Raw genomic sequence first — 14644 nt, 5'->3', positions numbered from 1 at the left:
ACAATGGAATCTAATTTAACCCATCACCATCAGTTGAAATGCAGTTGAGAGAATAGCCCCAAGCTATAAACTGAAGGATTCAGGCACAGTAGATTAAAAGTTAGAATGATATGGGGAATTATAATTACCATGACAACCAAGACATGTTCCTAATTTTGTTCACTGGAAACAGAACAGCAGGAAATAATTTTAAGGCCCTCATAACTGCAGCTATTTCAAATACCAAAGACTGAAAGAACAGACTGAAATTTACTTCTTCCACTAATTTTTCTTTATATAATGTATATATATGCTAAACTAAAGCCTGAATGGGACCATCTGATTAAAAATATTTTTGAGAACCTTCTTTTCTAAGGAAAGGAAATCTTTTTTTTTTCTTTTTTAACACTGCAGCAATTTTGGGTTGTAGTCTGGGTAACTGATTGGCCTTGAGAGGTGACAGCTGACTCATGCCTGTCTATGGATTCTTCCATACATCTCTTTGCCACAGTGCAAGGACACCAATTAACAGTTTGTTGAGGACCTGTTCTCACAAAGGCACTTTCATCTTGTCATTAACTCTTTGCTGAGGCAGGCAGAAGCCAGTCTAAAATGTTCTAGCTTAAAAATAGTGTTTCTCCTGCTATTGGACAGAAGTCCTCCCAGGAGAATATTCTACTATACGTGAAGGAGAAGTCCCTGAAGACAGAATATCTGCTGAGTGCCAATTTGTTTACGGAGGACCATCCCACTCATTTGGTTTTCCTTTTGGTTTTTAATCTGCCCCCCCCCTTCTCTCTCTCTCAAATAGTTATTGTAAATAAACCTCCAAACTAAAAAATGTTCTCAGGTATGTAGAAGCGACCATGCAAAACAATCCCAAAACATCCAGCGAAGTGCCAACTCCTCTCTTCTGGTCATCTGATTGGAAGTCCTGCTTATTGTTTAATGTGTACTAGGAGATTTAAAGCCTCTTTTATTTAGCAGTGGACAGTTCTGATAAAAGAGGAACAAACTACTTCTATCCGTATCCCAGGAACAGCCAAATATATACAAGCTATGAGTGTAGCAAATAATAGCAGAAAGGCAATATTAGGAGCAGTTCCAAGCTAAATAACAACAACAACAACAACAACAAAGTTGGAAGGGACCTTGGAGGTCTTCTAGTCCAACCTCCTGCTCAGGCAGGAAACCCTATACCAGGGGTAGGCAACCTCGGCTCTTTTATGACTCATGGACTTCAACTCCCAGAATTCTGGGAGTTGAAGTCCATGAGTCATAAAAGAGCCAAGGTTGCCTACCCCTGCCCTATACCATTTCAGACAAATGGCTGTCCAGTCTCTTCTTAAAAACTTCCAGTGTTGGAGCATTCACAGCTTCTGGAGGCAGGATGTTCCACTGATTAATTGTTCTAACTGTCAGGAAAATATGTGCCAAATGGCCTCAGTCTTCTGGCTCCTCTACAATATAAAAGTGCACTGTATGTTCTAATCCAGACATGTCAAACACAAGGCCCGGGGGCCGAATGCGGCCCGCAAAGTGGTTTCATGTGACCCGCGAAGCCATCCTGGAAACAGTGAGGGAACGGTCCCCACTGACTTGGCCCTGGCCCAGAGACCCTCCTTCTGCCAGAGACCCTCAGATCTGTCCCACTCCTGCCCAGGCCCTCATAGGCACCCTTGATGCGAACGATGTAGAGCTGGCCACGCCCACCCAGTAGGCCATACGCACTCTAGCCACGCCCACCCAGTAGGCCACACCCACCCTGGCCATACCCACCCGGCCCCCTGAGGGCAACCACAATGCTGATGCGGCCCTCAATGAAATTGAGTTTGACACCCCTGTATCTAATCTGAAGAAAATTTGCCACATTCTCTTTGGGAATAGTTGACTGAAATTTTGATGTATACTCCTAAAAACTGTGTTGTATAAATGGAAATGTTGTGTCACTATTTTTAAGATGCTAGTGTATATTATGTATGTGTAATTTTTAAAAAATTTCTTTAAATTTTTTAGAGACCTTTTGGCAGTCCTAGCGCCTGTTTCAGCCCATTACTTTATTTTAAGAGTTCTTCCATCTGCAAAATTCTTTCAGGACTGGTCTGTTCCAAACAAAGCTTATTAAGAGAAACTTTTAATTACCAGAGATTTAAATGACAAATGGGAAAATGGACCAATATTAATTTTTAAGGAGAGAGGAGAGGAGGGGGGGGAAGGAGAGGGGAGAGAAGAGGAGAGATCACCATCCTTCCTGAGGACTGGTAACCTATTTCAGACTGTTGCAAAAATATATTTCTCAGTATCACTTCTACCTGATGTTTTGGAGGAAATCTTTAAATGTCATTTGTTTGAATTGAGTGAGATGACATTTCACACATTCATTTTGTTTCAGTGATAGACATTTGCTGTTGATAAATGTACAACACCTTTTGAGCGATGACATGACATTAATATAAAGAACAAGCACACAACTCATCTGGCACCAACCTCAGTCCCCACCCCCATCCTATTACGAAGGAGGTGTAGGACAGAAAGAAGAAATAGCTCCCATACTTTTATAGAAACAAAATGCTAAGAAGCAGAGTAACTTTTATTGACCAGCCTCTAAGCTGCATTCCGAGAAGAGTTTTTAACTGAATGGAAAAAAAGCTTATTGCTTTTTGAGTCAAGACTGTGTTTGCATATGCTCCCTTTTCATCAGGTTGCTTCTGTCAGGCAGCAAAGTGAAGTGTTCTGCTTTGGTGCATGGGTGTGCTGTGAGTCCATGCTAAACTCAGATAAAAAATAATGATGAATAGATTAGCAGCAGCAACATAACATTTTTATAAAGGGGTGGAAACCATTTCTGAATGTTTTAGTAGGTTTACATCTCTTTCTATGGGAATCTTAATTTGCCTACAATCAGCATCAAATGTGTATCACACCGAGGTAGCAAGATGACTTGGTCTAACATTGAACAAGAAGAATCTCCTCATTTCTGATCTTTTCCTACCTGGGGAGCATTTGGGAATTAAGACTGCTGTGAGCACGAGGGCTAAAATTTTGAATCCTGGCTGTTGTTGATGACAAGTGAGTTGCTGCCCCATTAATAGTTGTCTGACTGTTGTCTCTCTAAGCCACAACAGTACATATCGTGGGGATCTTAGGGCTGCACAAATGACAGCCAAGAAATTATTTCAAATAATAGTGACATCTTCCTTAAAGAAGAACGCCTTAAATCCAGAACCAAACAACCCCATTCAAGTGTTAATTGTGTGTGGGTGCGTCGCCCTATATAAGATTATGAGATCTGTGTTTTTAGCCCTAATGTGACATGCTTCCTTATCTTGAGTAGAGCTCACAGCAAAGAATATGTATTTGCTGATGTATAAAGGTTTTGGATAACCAGGATATCAAGTCGTGGGAAGGTACCCAATTCATTAGCTACTGTTGCCGACAGCTACACTCAAAAATGTGGAAATCAGAATGAGAAGGTCTGAGCAGAATTCACATGATAAGGATTGAATATTTGATCAAAGCTTGAAAAGAAGAAACTGAACACAATTCTGCATGGCTAACACAGTAAAAATGTTCCTGTCCCTGGAAATCCTTAGTAAAAGGCAAAAGATTTACAGAATTTGAAGACAACACAATAACAGAAATGCTAAAAGTAGAAGCTTCCCTTATTTTTTAAAAGATAATTCTTATTTCCATGCCCAAAATTTCTACATATATGCATTACCAAGATGTTGTAAAGAATGTGCCAGCTAGAGCATATTTCTATGCTTTTATACTAGCATGGTGACCATATTCTTAGCGGCCACATGCATCTTAAGACTATAAACCTTGATTTTATATATCTATTTTATAACTGCCTTCTGAAAGGGATGTACTTACTTGATGAAGTATTTGATTCCATCTGCTGTATACGCCTTTTCCCACCCATAAGGCAGACCTAAGTCAAGGGGGAAGTAAGACATGGTTAAAAACAGAATGAATCACTCTCAGTACCACAAACCTGACTTTCAGACATGGCATATCCACATCAACCTATTTCGCTTCATATTGCAAAGCACAAAAAGAGTTAAGAAATAATCAGCATGAGAACTTAAAGGCATATGACAAGTCTTTACATCATCAGATTGGTCCTTACTTCCTACAAATAATGTGCTCTCCTTTGAGCTTCCTGGCTATGATGGGAGCTATCCTTCCACACCATTAGTTTTAAATGTACGGTAGGAACATGTCCTAAGGCCCAATTCTGAAAGACCCATCACTTTCAAAGAGGGCGAGCTCCTGGTTCGCATGTTTGTCCGAGAGTCTCCCTTGTTTTCACTCCTGCTGCAACTCTTCCATTTTGGCTTTCTTACTTTGGTCCCAAAGCAGAAAGAAAGAGAAATGGAAACAGAAGCTTCTCTGCTATGTTTCTGGTCCCAATTGATTGTTTGCTTACCCTGGCTTCCCGCCAGAGCTGACCATGCCCTGGGGCTGTCAACGACTAGCTCTATTCAGGCTTTCCCGCCAAAAGTGGTTATAGCCTGGAGCTGTCCAGCCCCCTGCTGTGCTGACATTCCATGTATGCTTTTAAGAGCATACACTACACTCAGAAAATGTAGGTATTGGCAACAAGGAGCCGAAACAGAGAACTCACCACTAAAAAAGTTCTAATAGTGAGCTGTAGGTGCTTGGTAATCCCAAGCCCCTGGCTAATTTCCTGAGGTTAAAGTATTAGACGTGAAAACCTGGCCGATGGTTTTGATCTATACCATCTGATTCTCTCTTCTACTAAATGTGAATTTCCTTCAAAAGTCAGGAAATGGTTCTTCGTGCAGATTTTATGGGTTTACATGCTTTGTCTGACGGATACAACAGAGACTTTGACTTCTTGTGAGCTTGCTATTCATTTTGTAAAGTGCAGACTAGACGAGTGGCAACTACAACAATACTTGTCGACAGAAAATAAAGCTTTTCCTCTTGGTTAAGCTTTTTAGTCTACTATGAAAATGGGCTCTGAAAGCTTTGGTAGGCAGTTTGCCTCTGAAGCGCATAAAGCTGAAGAGTTCCAAGCGCACAAACTAATGTATAGATCTCTGACCTAATGCCAATCTGAAAAGAAATCCCACCAAGACATATTTCAGGAGCTGGAATCAAACAAGCCATCAGTTTGGACTCATTGCATTGCCACAAGAGACCTAAGTCTACCCCCCCACCCCCCACCCCCGTGAAATCTGTTGACACATCTCTAGAGCCAGTTTAGTTTTGATTGTTAGTTGACTAGAGCCTTGCACAGAGGTGGAAATAATGAACCCTTCTGTGCTTTGAATTCAGTAAATGCTTCTGGTTGATTTGCACCTGACAGTTTTCTAGTTCTGCAGGCCATTCCCTACAAAATTTCTTTGGGAGGGTATTTTGTAGAGTGTGAGGCAAATTAAGAAGAGTTGTTATCCTCCTGCCCCGGTAATATTCAATGCCAAAGATGACAATCCTTTGCGTACTTACTCAGAAGTGAAATATTTTTGCTCACATTGGTCAAAACTGAATGAACACATTGACGAAGATGATCCCATTAACTTATCTGTCGACTCATAGTCAAGTGTTTTCTTATGTTTTCCACTATAACCCCTCTAGGACTGATACCAAAGCCCTTAAACTTTGGTCTTTCTGAACTTCATTTTAGCTGGATTTTACTCTTAATTTCTCACAGTTTTCAGAGAACACATACTGATGAGAAGTTAAATATATTAAATAAAATGGATGAAAGAATAAAAGCAAATCAATGTAGGTTATATAAATTAATGAAGATCACTTGCTAATTGAATTGTTACATTTTCACCATAATGGGAGTTTATTTCACCTATGATTATTTTCATTGTTTGCTAAGAGAAAGCAGCCACATTGGTTGAACTTAAAAATAAACAGGAACAGTTTCTGAAATACATGTTTCCTCTTTCTGATGGTTTGTTGTGCGTATTTTGGAAGAAAGGTGTTCTGAGACTTGTATTTTCAAATTGTTATAATGAAATGAAGAGCCCTCAAACAAACCAGAGCAAATGCCCCTGAATTCTTTACAAGAGAGAGGGAATCTGGGACAGTTGGTTTGGGCAGATGCTCAGTTATATTAGTGTGACAGTGCTCCCTATAGGTTAAAAAAAAATTAGGAAGACCCAGACATAAAAGACATGCAGTCATCCAGAAGTGAATGATATAGAGGTTACACATCTTATATACAGCCAGATTATTTATTAAATAATTTTAGATATCCAATCAAATCATACAGTACACAGTGATTCTGGGCAGGCTACAACATTCAAGGTCAACAATATAAAAAAAAATCTAGAAACCTTAACCCTGTGGCAGCAACAAACACAAGCCTTCTGAGAAACCATGTCTTCAGGGCCTTCTGGGAAAGTGGCAAGGAGGGAGACAAATCTTATTTCCAGGCAGGGGGATGATCTTCCAAAGGACCACGCAGAAGGTCTTTCTTCTATGTACCATCAGATGTACTTAATAGATGGGGCCCATAACATGCTCTGCCTTCCTGCTCTGGTAGGCCCCAATACAGGTAGTCCTTGACTTAGGGCCGCAATTGAGCCCAACATGTCTGTTGATAAGTGAGACAGCTGTTGACTTTTGCCCCATTTTATGATTTTTCTTGCTACAGTTGTTAAGTGAATCGCTACAATTGTTACATTAGTAACATAGTTAAGTGAATCTAGCTTCCTCGTTGACTTTGATTGTCAGGTCTCAAAGGGTGATCACATGACTCTGGGACCCTGCAACTGTCATAAATATGAGTCAGTTGTCAAGTGTCTGAATTTTGATCATGTGACCATGGGGATGCTGCAACGGTCCTAAGTATGAAAAACAGTCGTAAGTCACTTTTCTCAGTGCCATTGTAATTTGAACAGTCACTATGCTCTAATCAATCTTTAAAGAATTAGCCTGAAAAAAGGTGCAGTCATTCTTCACAGCTGGGAGATGTGTGACACTACTGCTAAGCATTAAAAACCCACACAATGATAATAATAATAATAATAATAATAATAATAATAATAATAATAATAATAATAATAATAATAATAATAATAATAAGTTGGAAGGGACCTTGGAGGTCATCTAGTCCAACCCCCTGCTCAGGCAGGAAACCCTATACCATTTCAGGCAAATGGCTGTCCAGTCTCTTCTTAAAAACCTCCAGTGTTGGAGCATTCACCACCTCTGGAGGCAGGTTGTTCCACTGGTTAATTGTTCTAACTGTCAGGAATAATAATAATAATTTAATTTGAATACCGCCTTTCTCCCGAAGGACTCAGGGCGGTGAACAGGGCAATAAATACTAAAATACAAAGATACAAAAATTAAGAAAAGATTAAACATAATGCCCTATGCAATACAACAATAAATTACAATACATTAAAAACAATAATAAAACCCAAACCCATCAGACCAGGCCGGCTTGTTCAAACACATAGGTCTTTAGATCACGTCGGAAGGAGCGGAGGTCGGGAGAATGTTGAATTCCAATATTGCATGATCACTTCCCCCCAAGGTTCCTGTGGCTTCGACATTTTCTATCATTTCATCTCTGTTTGTGAGAATTAAATCCAATATGGCTAATCCCCTAGTTCCCTTCTCTACTTTTTGGGAGAGAAAGTTGTCTGCTAGGTTTGCCAGGAATCTGTTTGATCTTCCACTTGGTGCAGAGTTTGTCTCCCAGTTGATATCAGGGTAATTAAAGTCCCCCATTACTATTGTGATGTGCTTCTTACATACCTTAGTTAGCTGACTAGTAAAAAGTTCACCTATTTCCTCTGCTTGGTTGGACGGCCTATAGTATACACCTATGGCAATGTCATTCCCCCCCCTTTTATATTGACCCAAATGCATTCAAGTTTACAGTCTTCGTCATTGTTGTGCTCTATTTCTGTAGAGATAAAGTTATTTCTTATATATAGAGCAACTCCACCTCCTCTTTTGAGGTTTCTTATAATATTTTTGTTATTTTGTAAGTCCCAGTCCCCATAACATACTGACATCAAGAACAGACTTGTACTTTTTTCCTTTCTTCTACTTATAATCTTTAATCCCCTCTGGCATCGAATTTCTAAAATCATAAAGTAACTTATCTTTGATATGACTTACAATAGTCAGGATAGCCAAAATAAGTCTGTTTCCCACAAGGAGCTATTTATTTTTTATAATTAGTTCCAAAGTCTTATGGCAAAAGTCAACATTTCAAATTTATCTGAACCTTTATATAACATTCTTAGATCAAAACCTTATTTAGTTTTTTTCCCTGTTTATTTCAAATTCTTTATTTTTTTAAGCTTATAATACATTTTCTTTTGTTCAGAGGTTCAAGATAAACTCACCTAAATTTTCAAACCTTTTGTTCGGAAGGTCTCTAAGAGCTTTAAGATGATTAATAGGCAATTTCTGAAAGTGATTAGAAAGGATGGCTTGCAAGCGTAGTGACCTTAAATTTAAAGGCTTCAGTGACCTTGAACTTAAGTCTAAATCACTTAAGTTTAAGTGACCTTAAATTTAAAGGCTCCACCTGGGTTGTCAGAAGGTGGTCAATCCCATTATCTCCAGGCGTTCACACTGCAGAAAACTACTGTTCTGCAGTCTTCTCGCACATGTGAGTGATTTTTCACCCTCTCCTTATCTGAATGGGTTGCAAGAAATCAGCTTACTCATTTGGTTCCTTGGTCTTTGCTGGGACTGCTGGCTCTGCCCTGGAGGAGACATTTCAATTCACCAAACCTCCTCCCAAACCACCCGCAGAGGTCCACTCTTAATTGGACTACTGTCATCTTCAAAGAGGAAAACAAACATGGCACATCCCCTGCAGGCCACAAGAACAACCCTCTCATCTTTGCCTTCCTTTGATGAAAAACAATGAAAAATATCCCTCCTGCTTGACTTTTTCTGCCAAAGTCCTGTGCGTTTACTCTCTGGGGAACTGGTACTCTCTGAAGGTACCTGAGCCACACTAGTAGGTATCACAGATAATAAGTAATTTGCAGCAAACAACAGCACAGTGTAGAAACTGTAGCCATCTGTCTCCCAGGCACTTCTTTTTCTTCTACCTCTTCCCTGTCCTCAGTTTAATTCCCTGCTAAATTCCTCTTTGCTCCCTCGGTGATTCTAATATCTGAGTTCAGATTTCTTTCTCTGTCCACCCCAAACAATATGTTCCTTTGCGAAGCCCTTGCAGGTATCACAATACTAAAAATAAATGCTCTATCCTCCCTGAGTAGAGATACAGAAACACGGGAGATCACGTAGACATAAACTGCCATCTTCCTCTAGCCAATAGGATCAGAAGGAGAACAAATAATGCGGCATCTGTCGTTCAATTCTAAATTTGCTTATGTAGCAGTGTTGGTCCAAAGTATTTTTTTAGGTTGTTAACTTACAAAATTATGCAATTTTTGATGGAAGCAACAGAAATCTTGGGGTCATACAAATATCAATGGTTTATCTTCTTATCCAAGAGAATGACACAGAGAGAGGTGCTATCTCATAATATCTAAAACCATGAAAGGGATAAAGTATTGGGGATTAAAGCTTACTTCTACTGTACCCAATAGTGGAGTGACATTTTATTTTTCATTGTACTCTGCTCTAACCTTTACTAATGCAAACATAGACTTGAACTCTGAACCTCAACTATACAATCACATGCTTTGGTATCCTCCTCCTTTAATTTTCCATAACTGTACAGCAAGTCTCTGTACAGCAAGTTAAGAATAGAGCCTTCTGTAGCAAAATTTGTGTTAAATAAACAATAATTCAACTTAAATATACAATGGCTCAAGTTCATTACACAGTATTATTTATACATTATTACACAATGTGCCAGCTTATACACAAATTTGACTTAAGGACAGACCTTGAGAATGAAATTCATTCTTTAATTGGGGATGGAATGAAAACCAAAATCACTTCAAATCAAAATAAGGTGAATTTGACAGAATAAATTGGATAAAATGGATATATTGGATAAAAACAATACTTCTAAGTATTGTTCACTATGATAAGACATGAGTAGCTTTACAAAGTATGTGCCTTCACCTTATATTACCCCCCCCCCCAATTCCTTAATCTGCTTCTGCGTTCAAACAAGTATATATTTTCAACTTAGTAAGATTGCTAAAGGAACATTCCTAGGTTTTTTTTTCTGCACCGCGGATTCCAGCATAAACAATTAGATCTAATTTGTCCTTGTTGCTGATTGAGATAAAATGGCACTTCACCAAAGAAGAACAGCATAAAACATGTCCAATCTGGCACAATGTTATGTCAACACAAGATGTGCTCACAACAGATCTACGCTGGGAATTAGCACTGAATTAAAGGTCAGGGAGTGGTTTCTGTTCACTCATCTGCTGAACTCCATCCATTTCAAAACTGAGCAAAGATAGTATGAACACGCATTAGCAACAGAGAATTGTTATTTAGAGAAAAACAAAAGTCATTCCTGCTTGCCATTAGCCTCACAACACATGGGAGTATAGCTTGCCAGCTACAAATGAGGAACTGTAGTTGCGGAAAAACTCATAAACAATCATTTAAAATGTGCATGAAGACCGTTCCTTTACTTATTCTGGTGACATTTTAAAATATGGCAAACTGAAACTTTCAAAAGCTAATTAAAAATCATTTTTATCGAAAGAAAACTAATATAATAACTCTGTCAGACCAAAGGCTTTCACTATTTCAAATCAGACAAAGCTTCATGGATCCGAAGGGTTATTAAACTCAAAACGGAAACACCCAGCTGTGACTAATTTTTAATCCAAGCAGGAGTTCAGTGCTAGAAGAAATGAGCACACAGCACTGAACAAAGCAATAAAACACCTTTGCATGCTTTGCTGAAGGCAATCAAACACGAACAATTGCTGTCTTCAGTAAGCTGAAACCAACTGAGCTTATAGGTTGAAGATGAACTTGTAAATACACATTTTAGTGAAGGGAATAACAATTAAGACTATTGTATACCCTTGTTTGTCTAATTTTTTTTATCTTTACCTTTTTGAAGAAAATTCTTAACTCTGCCCATGTGCTCCAATACTGTATAACAAAACTGTAAAGGGAAGAGGGGCATTGTCCTCTGGCTATTTCTCAGGCACTCATTTTTCAACCTTCTCAGTTGAGTCTCATAACCCTAATGATATTACAGCTAGCCCTTGATTTATGTCCATTTGCTCAATGACCATTTGAAGTTATTTTTTTTAAATAATATTTTATTGATTTTCTAATTTTACAATTAAACATTTAAAAAGCACTGGGTAATCAATGATTCCGTAACATACATAAATCTTTAGCAAAAATCTCAAGTTACAACATCAAATATTTTTATTTTTATTTTTATTTTTAATTCCATTTATATCCCGCCCTTATCCGAAGACTCAGGGCGGCTTACAAGCTTAGCAGTAGCCTTCATTCTATGTATATGCCTGCTTATTAGGGCTTTATTACAAAATCAGCTTAATTGCCCCCAACAATCTGGGTCCTCATTTTACCTACCTCGGAAGGATGGAAGGCTGATTCAACCTTGAGCCTGGTGGGACTCGAACCTGCACTAATTGCAGGCAGCTGGTGTTACTTAAGGAGGCATTAGCCCACTGCTCCACCAAGGCTCTTTATTTCCTCTCTTTATCCCTTAATATCTACTATCTCATGTTGAATTAATATAATTCTTACTGTTATCAACTAAGTAAAACCATCTTTGTTACATTTATCAATAATTTTGAACTTATATATATCTTAATTGTGTTTGCATTCAAACTTATATTACATCAATGCCCTGTTGTAGCTTTCCCCCCAGGCTTTAATTTCCCCTCAATATTCAACTTAACATTTGGTATGTTATAGTTTCTAAGCTTTAGGTGACTAGAGTTTCCCTTATCTCAACTTCTACATTTCCCCCTTTTTATAACAAAATCTAATATTCTAAATATACATCTTATTTATATGCATATAATCTTATTCTATTTTAAAAATTCTTTTTTCCCCACATTAAACCAAAAATCTATTAATTTTATTACACAACTTACCTATTCAGTTATAATATTACTTTATTTTCTTAAAAAAAATCTATATTTGACCATTTTTAACCTTCTAATCAATAGTATAAAATCCCCCCTAATAAATCAAAACCCCTAGTTTCTTTCAGCCTTACTCTGGCTGTTTTCCTTTGCCAACTAACCATTCATGTCAGTACTTTTAATTAATTGTACAGTTCTGCCTCTATTATTGTGTGTATTATTTGAGTTAAGAAAAACCATTTAATTACAATTTTTTTGGAAGAACTAGCCTCATTATATTTCTTTGATTGCTTCCCCATTATTCCAGTTTCCCACAGTTGTCCTAATAAGTTTATCTTCCATTCAGTCTGTTCTTCCTTTTCCTCAAGTTTCTTCTTATTTATGAAAAAAATCTTTTCCATTTTCAGTGTTGTCACTCTCTTTTCTAATTTCCCTGTTGGCTGGATCCGTTGGTCAGTTGGATCCTCTTAATATTTAGTTGTTCTATTTCTCCTGTTGCTTTCTGCATTGTTCGGTCTTTGGTTGTAGTAAAAATCTGGGTCTGTATATTTAAGCTGGCATCTTGTTCCTTTATGTTGTCTCTCATTTTGTTACATGCTGAAAGAATAGTTTCATGTATTGATTTCAACATAGAAAGGATTTTTCCCAATCTTCATCCATATTCTCTTGATAATGTATTAAATTAAGGATTTTAAAATCAAATGTTAAAAGTGGTTTCTGTAGCTAGATGTGTGACATATATTTCACGTGTTGTGGATAGTCTTATAGTGAAAATTGTTTGGCAGGTAAGAATTTATAGTCCAAAGTATTCCATTATCTCGTGTAGTAACAAAGACTTCTCATGTAAAGAAATAGGAAAATAATTTCCCACATATAATTCTGAAAGTCAATAAATGTTTATCTTCATAGTTCAAACAGGATAGATAAACCGCCTTGGAGTTCCTTCTTTACAGCTGTGTTTCTCAGAGGTGCTATGTCAAGGTTGAGAGGGCTTTTTCTAATTTCTGGGCTTCCAGCCAAGTCTTTTAGTCAATAACTAATTGTAATAGCATATTTTGCCACAAGATGTCACCAATGCCGTTTAAAACTTTTTAACTCCTGAGTTTTAATAATAGTTTTTCAAGGTTTGTTTCTTTTCTTTTTAAATAAAAGCCAATATCTCCAGTAATAGGAAAACTTTTAGTTTCCAAATTTCAAAGTTATATGCATCCAATTAAATTAGAATTATTCTTATAATTGCTCTTTTCCCCTAGGTAGTCAATCACCGCTGTTCTTGGAGAGTGGGTAAGAGTTCCTTTCCCTATCTCCTCACAGGGGGAGAAATACTTTGGGCAGCTTTTGCAGGAAAAAAATATTTTAAGTCTTAAAAATGGAGATCAGATCTCACCCAGTTTCATCTGCATTGTTTTAAAGGTGCTTGGTTGTAGTTTTGACTTTGGCTGTCAGCAGCTTAATGACGAGCCATATTGCTATGGCTGGTCTTTTCCCCGGTGGTTTGGAAAGCTGCTGCTGCCCCTCCATTATCAAGCGGGGGTCCTCTCCTTGCTCATCGACCCAACAGGGTGACTTTCGACCCTTTCTAGGGTCTCCCAATGGGATAAAACCAGATGCTGAAGACAAAGCTCGCTTCCATATGTCCGCCAGCGCCGCGATGGCAAACCGCAAGTCACCATTTGAAGTTATAATGAAAAAAGAAACTTACAATTGGTACTCACACTTACAACCATCATAGTGGGTCTGTGATCACAGGGTCAAAATTCAGGCGCTTGGCAACTGGTAGGTACTTTCAGGATCACAGTGACCTTGGTTACATGGTTATTATTTGCGACATTCTGAGGGGGTTTCTGACAACCAAAGTCAATGGGAAAAGCTGGATTTCTTTAACAGCTGTGTGAGTTGCTTAATGATCGCAGCAAAAAAGATTGCAAAATCGAGTATGACTCACTGAATGACTACATCACTTAGCGGCGGAAATTCCAGCCCCAATTTTGATTTTAAGTCAAGAACTATCACAGCTCTTTGTGGAACCTTCTGATTTATTTTTCAGGAATGAAAAGAAAAAGATTCCCTAAGAGAACAACACAAACTAGAGTTTAACTTCAGATAATGTATCTTGCAATTCAGTTTCTTAAAAAGAATGGTTTTTCAAACAAATTTAGCCAAAGTTAACACTCAAGACACAAATGACCAGGCTCTTATGATCTGTCAGAAATTTGGAGATAGGAGTATAATTCTTAGCTCTGTTGTAACACTAGATTCAATTGCTCTCTCTTTATTGACAGCAATCGCTCTCTCTTCACGCTCAGCCATCAAAGAGAGAGAAATCAAAAAAGCTTCTTTTGGAGCTGGTTCCATAGTCCAGGTTCAGAATATTTTTAGTATGAGCAGAGAGTTAAGCAGAAGCCTGCTCCCCATAAAAATTCACTGGAGAATTTTTAGAATTAAAATGGAAATGCTCCACAAGTTAATCCTTATTTAACTTTTCAGAAACATTGAAAAGGACCCTACCATACAATGCTATAGACATGATCAACATAATGTTTTGAACCATATGAAAGGCTAGAGATAAGAATTTTAAATAATAATAAAATAATATTTTTAGGTTTCAAAGAACTAAGTGCAGGTCATAC

At 37.9% G+C, this 14644-nt stretch overlaps 1 protein-coding gene and 1 long non-coding RNA gene across 2 annotated transcripts in view; one reads left to right on the top strand and one right to left on the bottom strand.

Moving 5' to 3' along the window:
- Positions 1-14644, top strand: part of LOC310635062 — a 792702-nt gene that overhangs the window by 139715 nt on the left and 638343 nt on the right. The window lies entirely within an intron of this gene.
- The window catches only part of STXBP4 (syntaxin binding protein 4), a gene marked incomplete at its 5' end in the record, with an annotated part of 116127 nt that overhangs the window by 12959 nt on the left and 88524 nt on the right, over positions 1-14644 (bottom strand). Inside the window, one exon of the mRNA XM_083353623.1 lies at positions 3856-3913. Within this exon, the coding sequence (XP_083209749.1) occupies positions 3856-3913 (58 nt within the window). The remainder of the gene's footprint in view (positions 1-3855; positions 3914-14644) is intronic.

Source organism: Vipera ursinii (assembly GCF_947247035.1).
Source record: "Vipera ursinii genome assembly, chromosome: 2".
In the NCBI taxonomy this organism is placed as follows: Eukaryota; Metazoa; Chordata; class Lepidosauria; order Squamata; family Viperidae; genus Vipera; species Vipera ursinii.
Note: the sequence above shows the minus strand (reverse complement) of the source record. Positions and strands in the feature narration are given on the sequence as shown.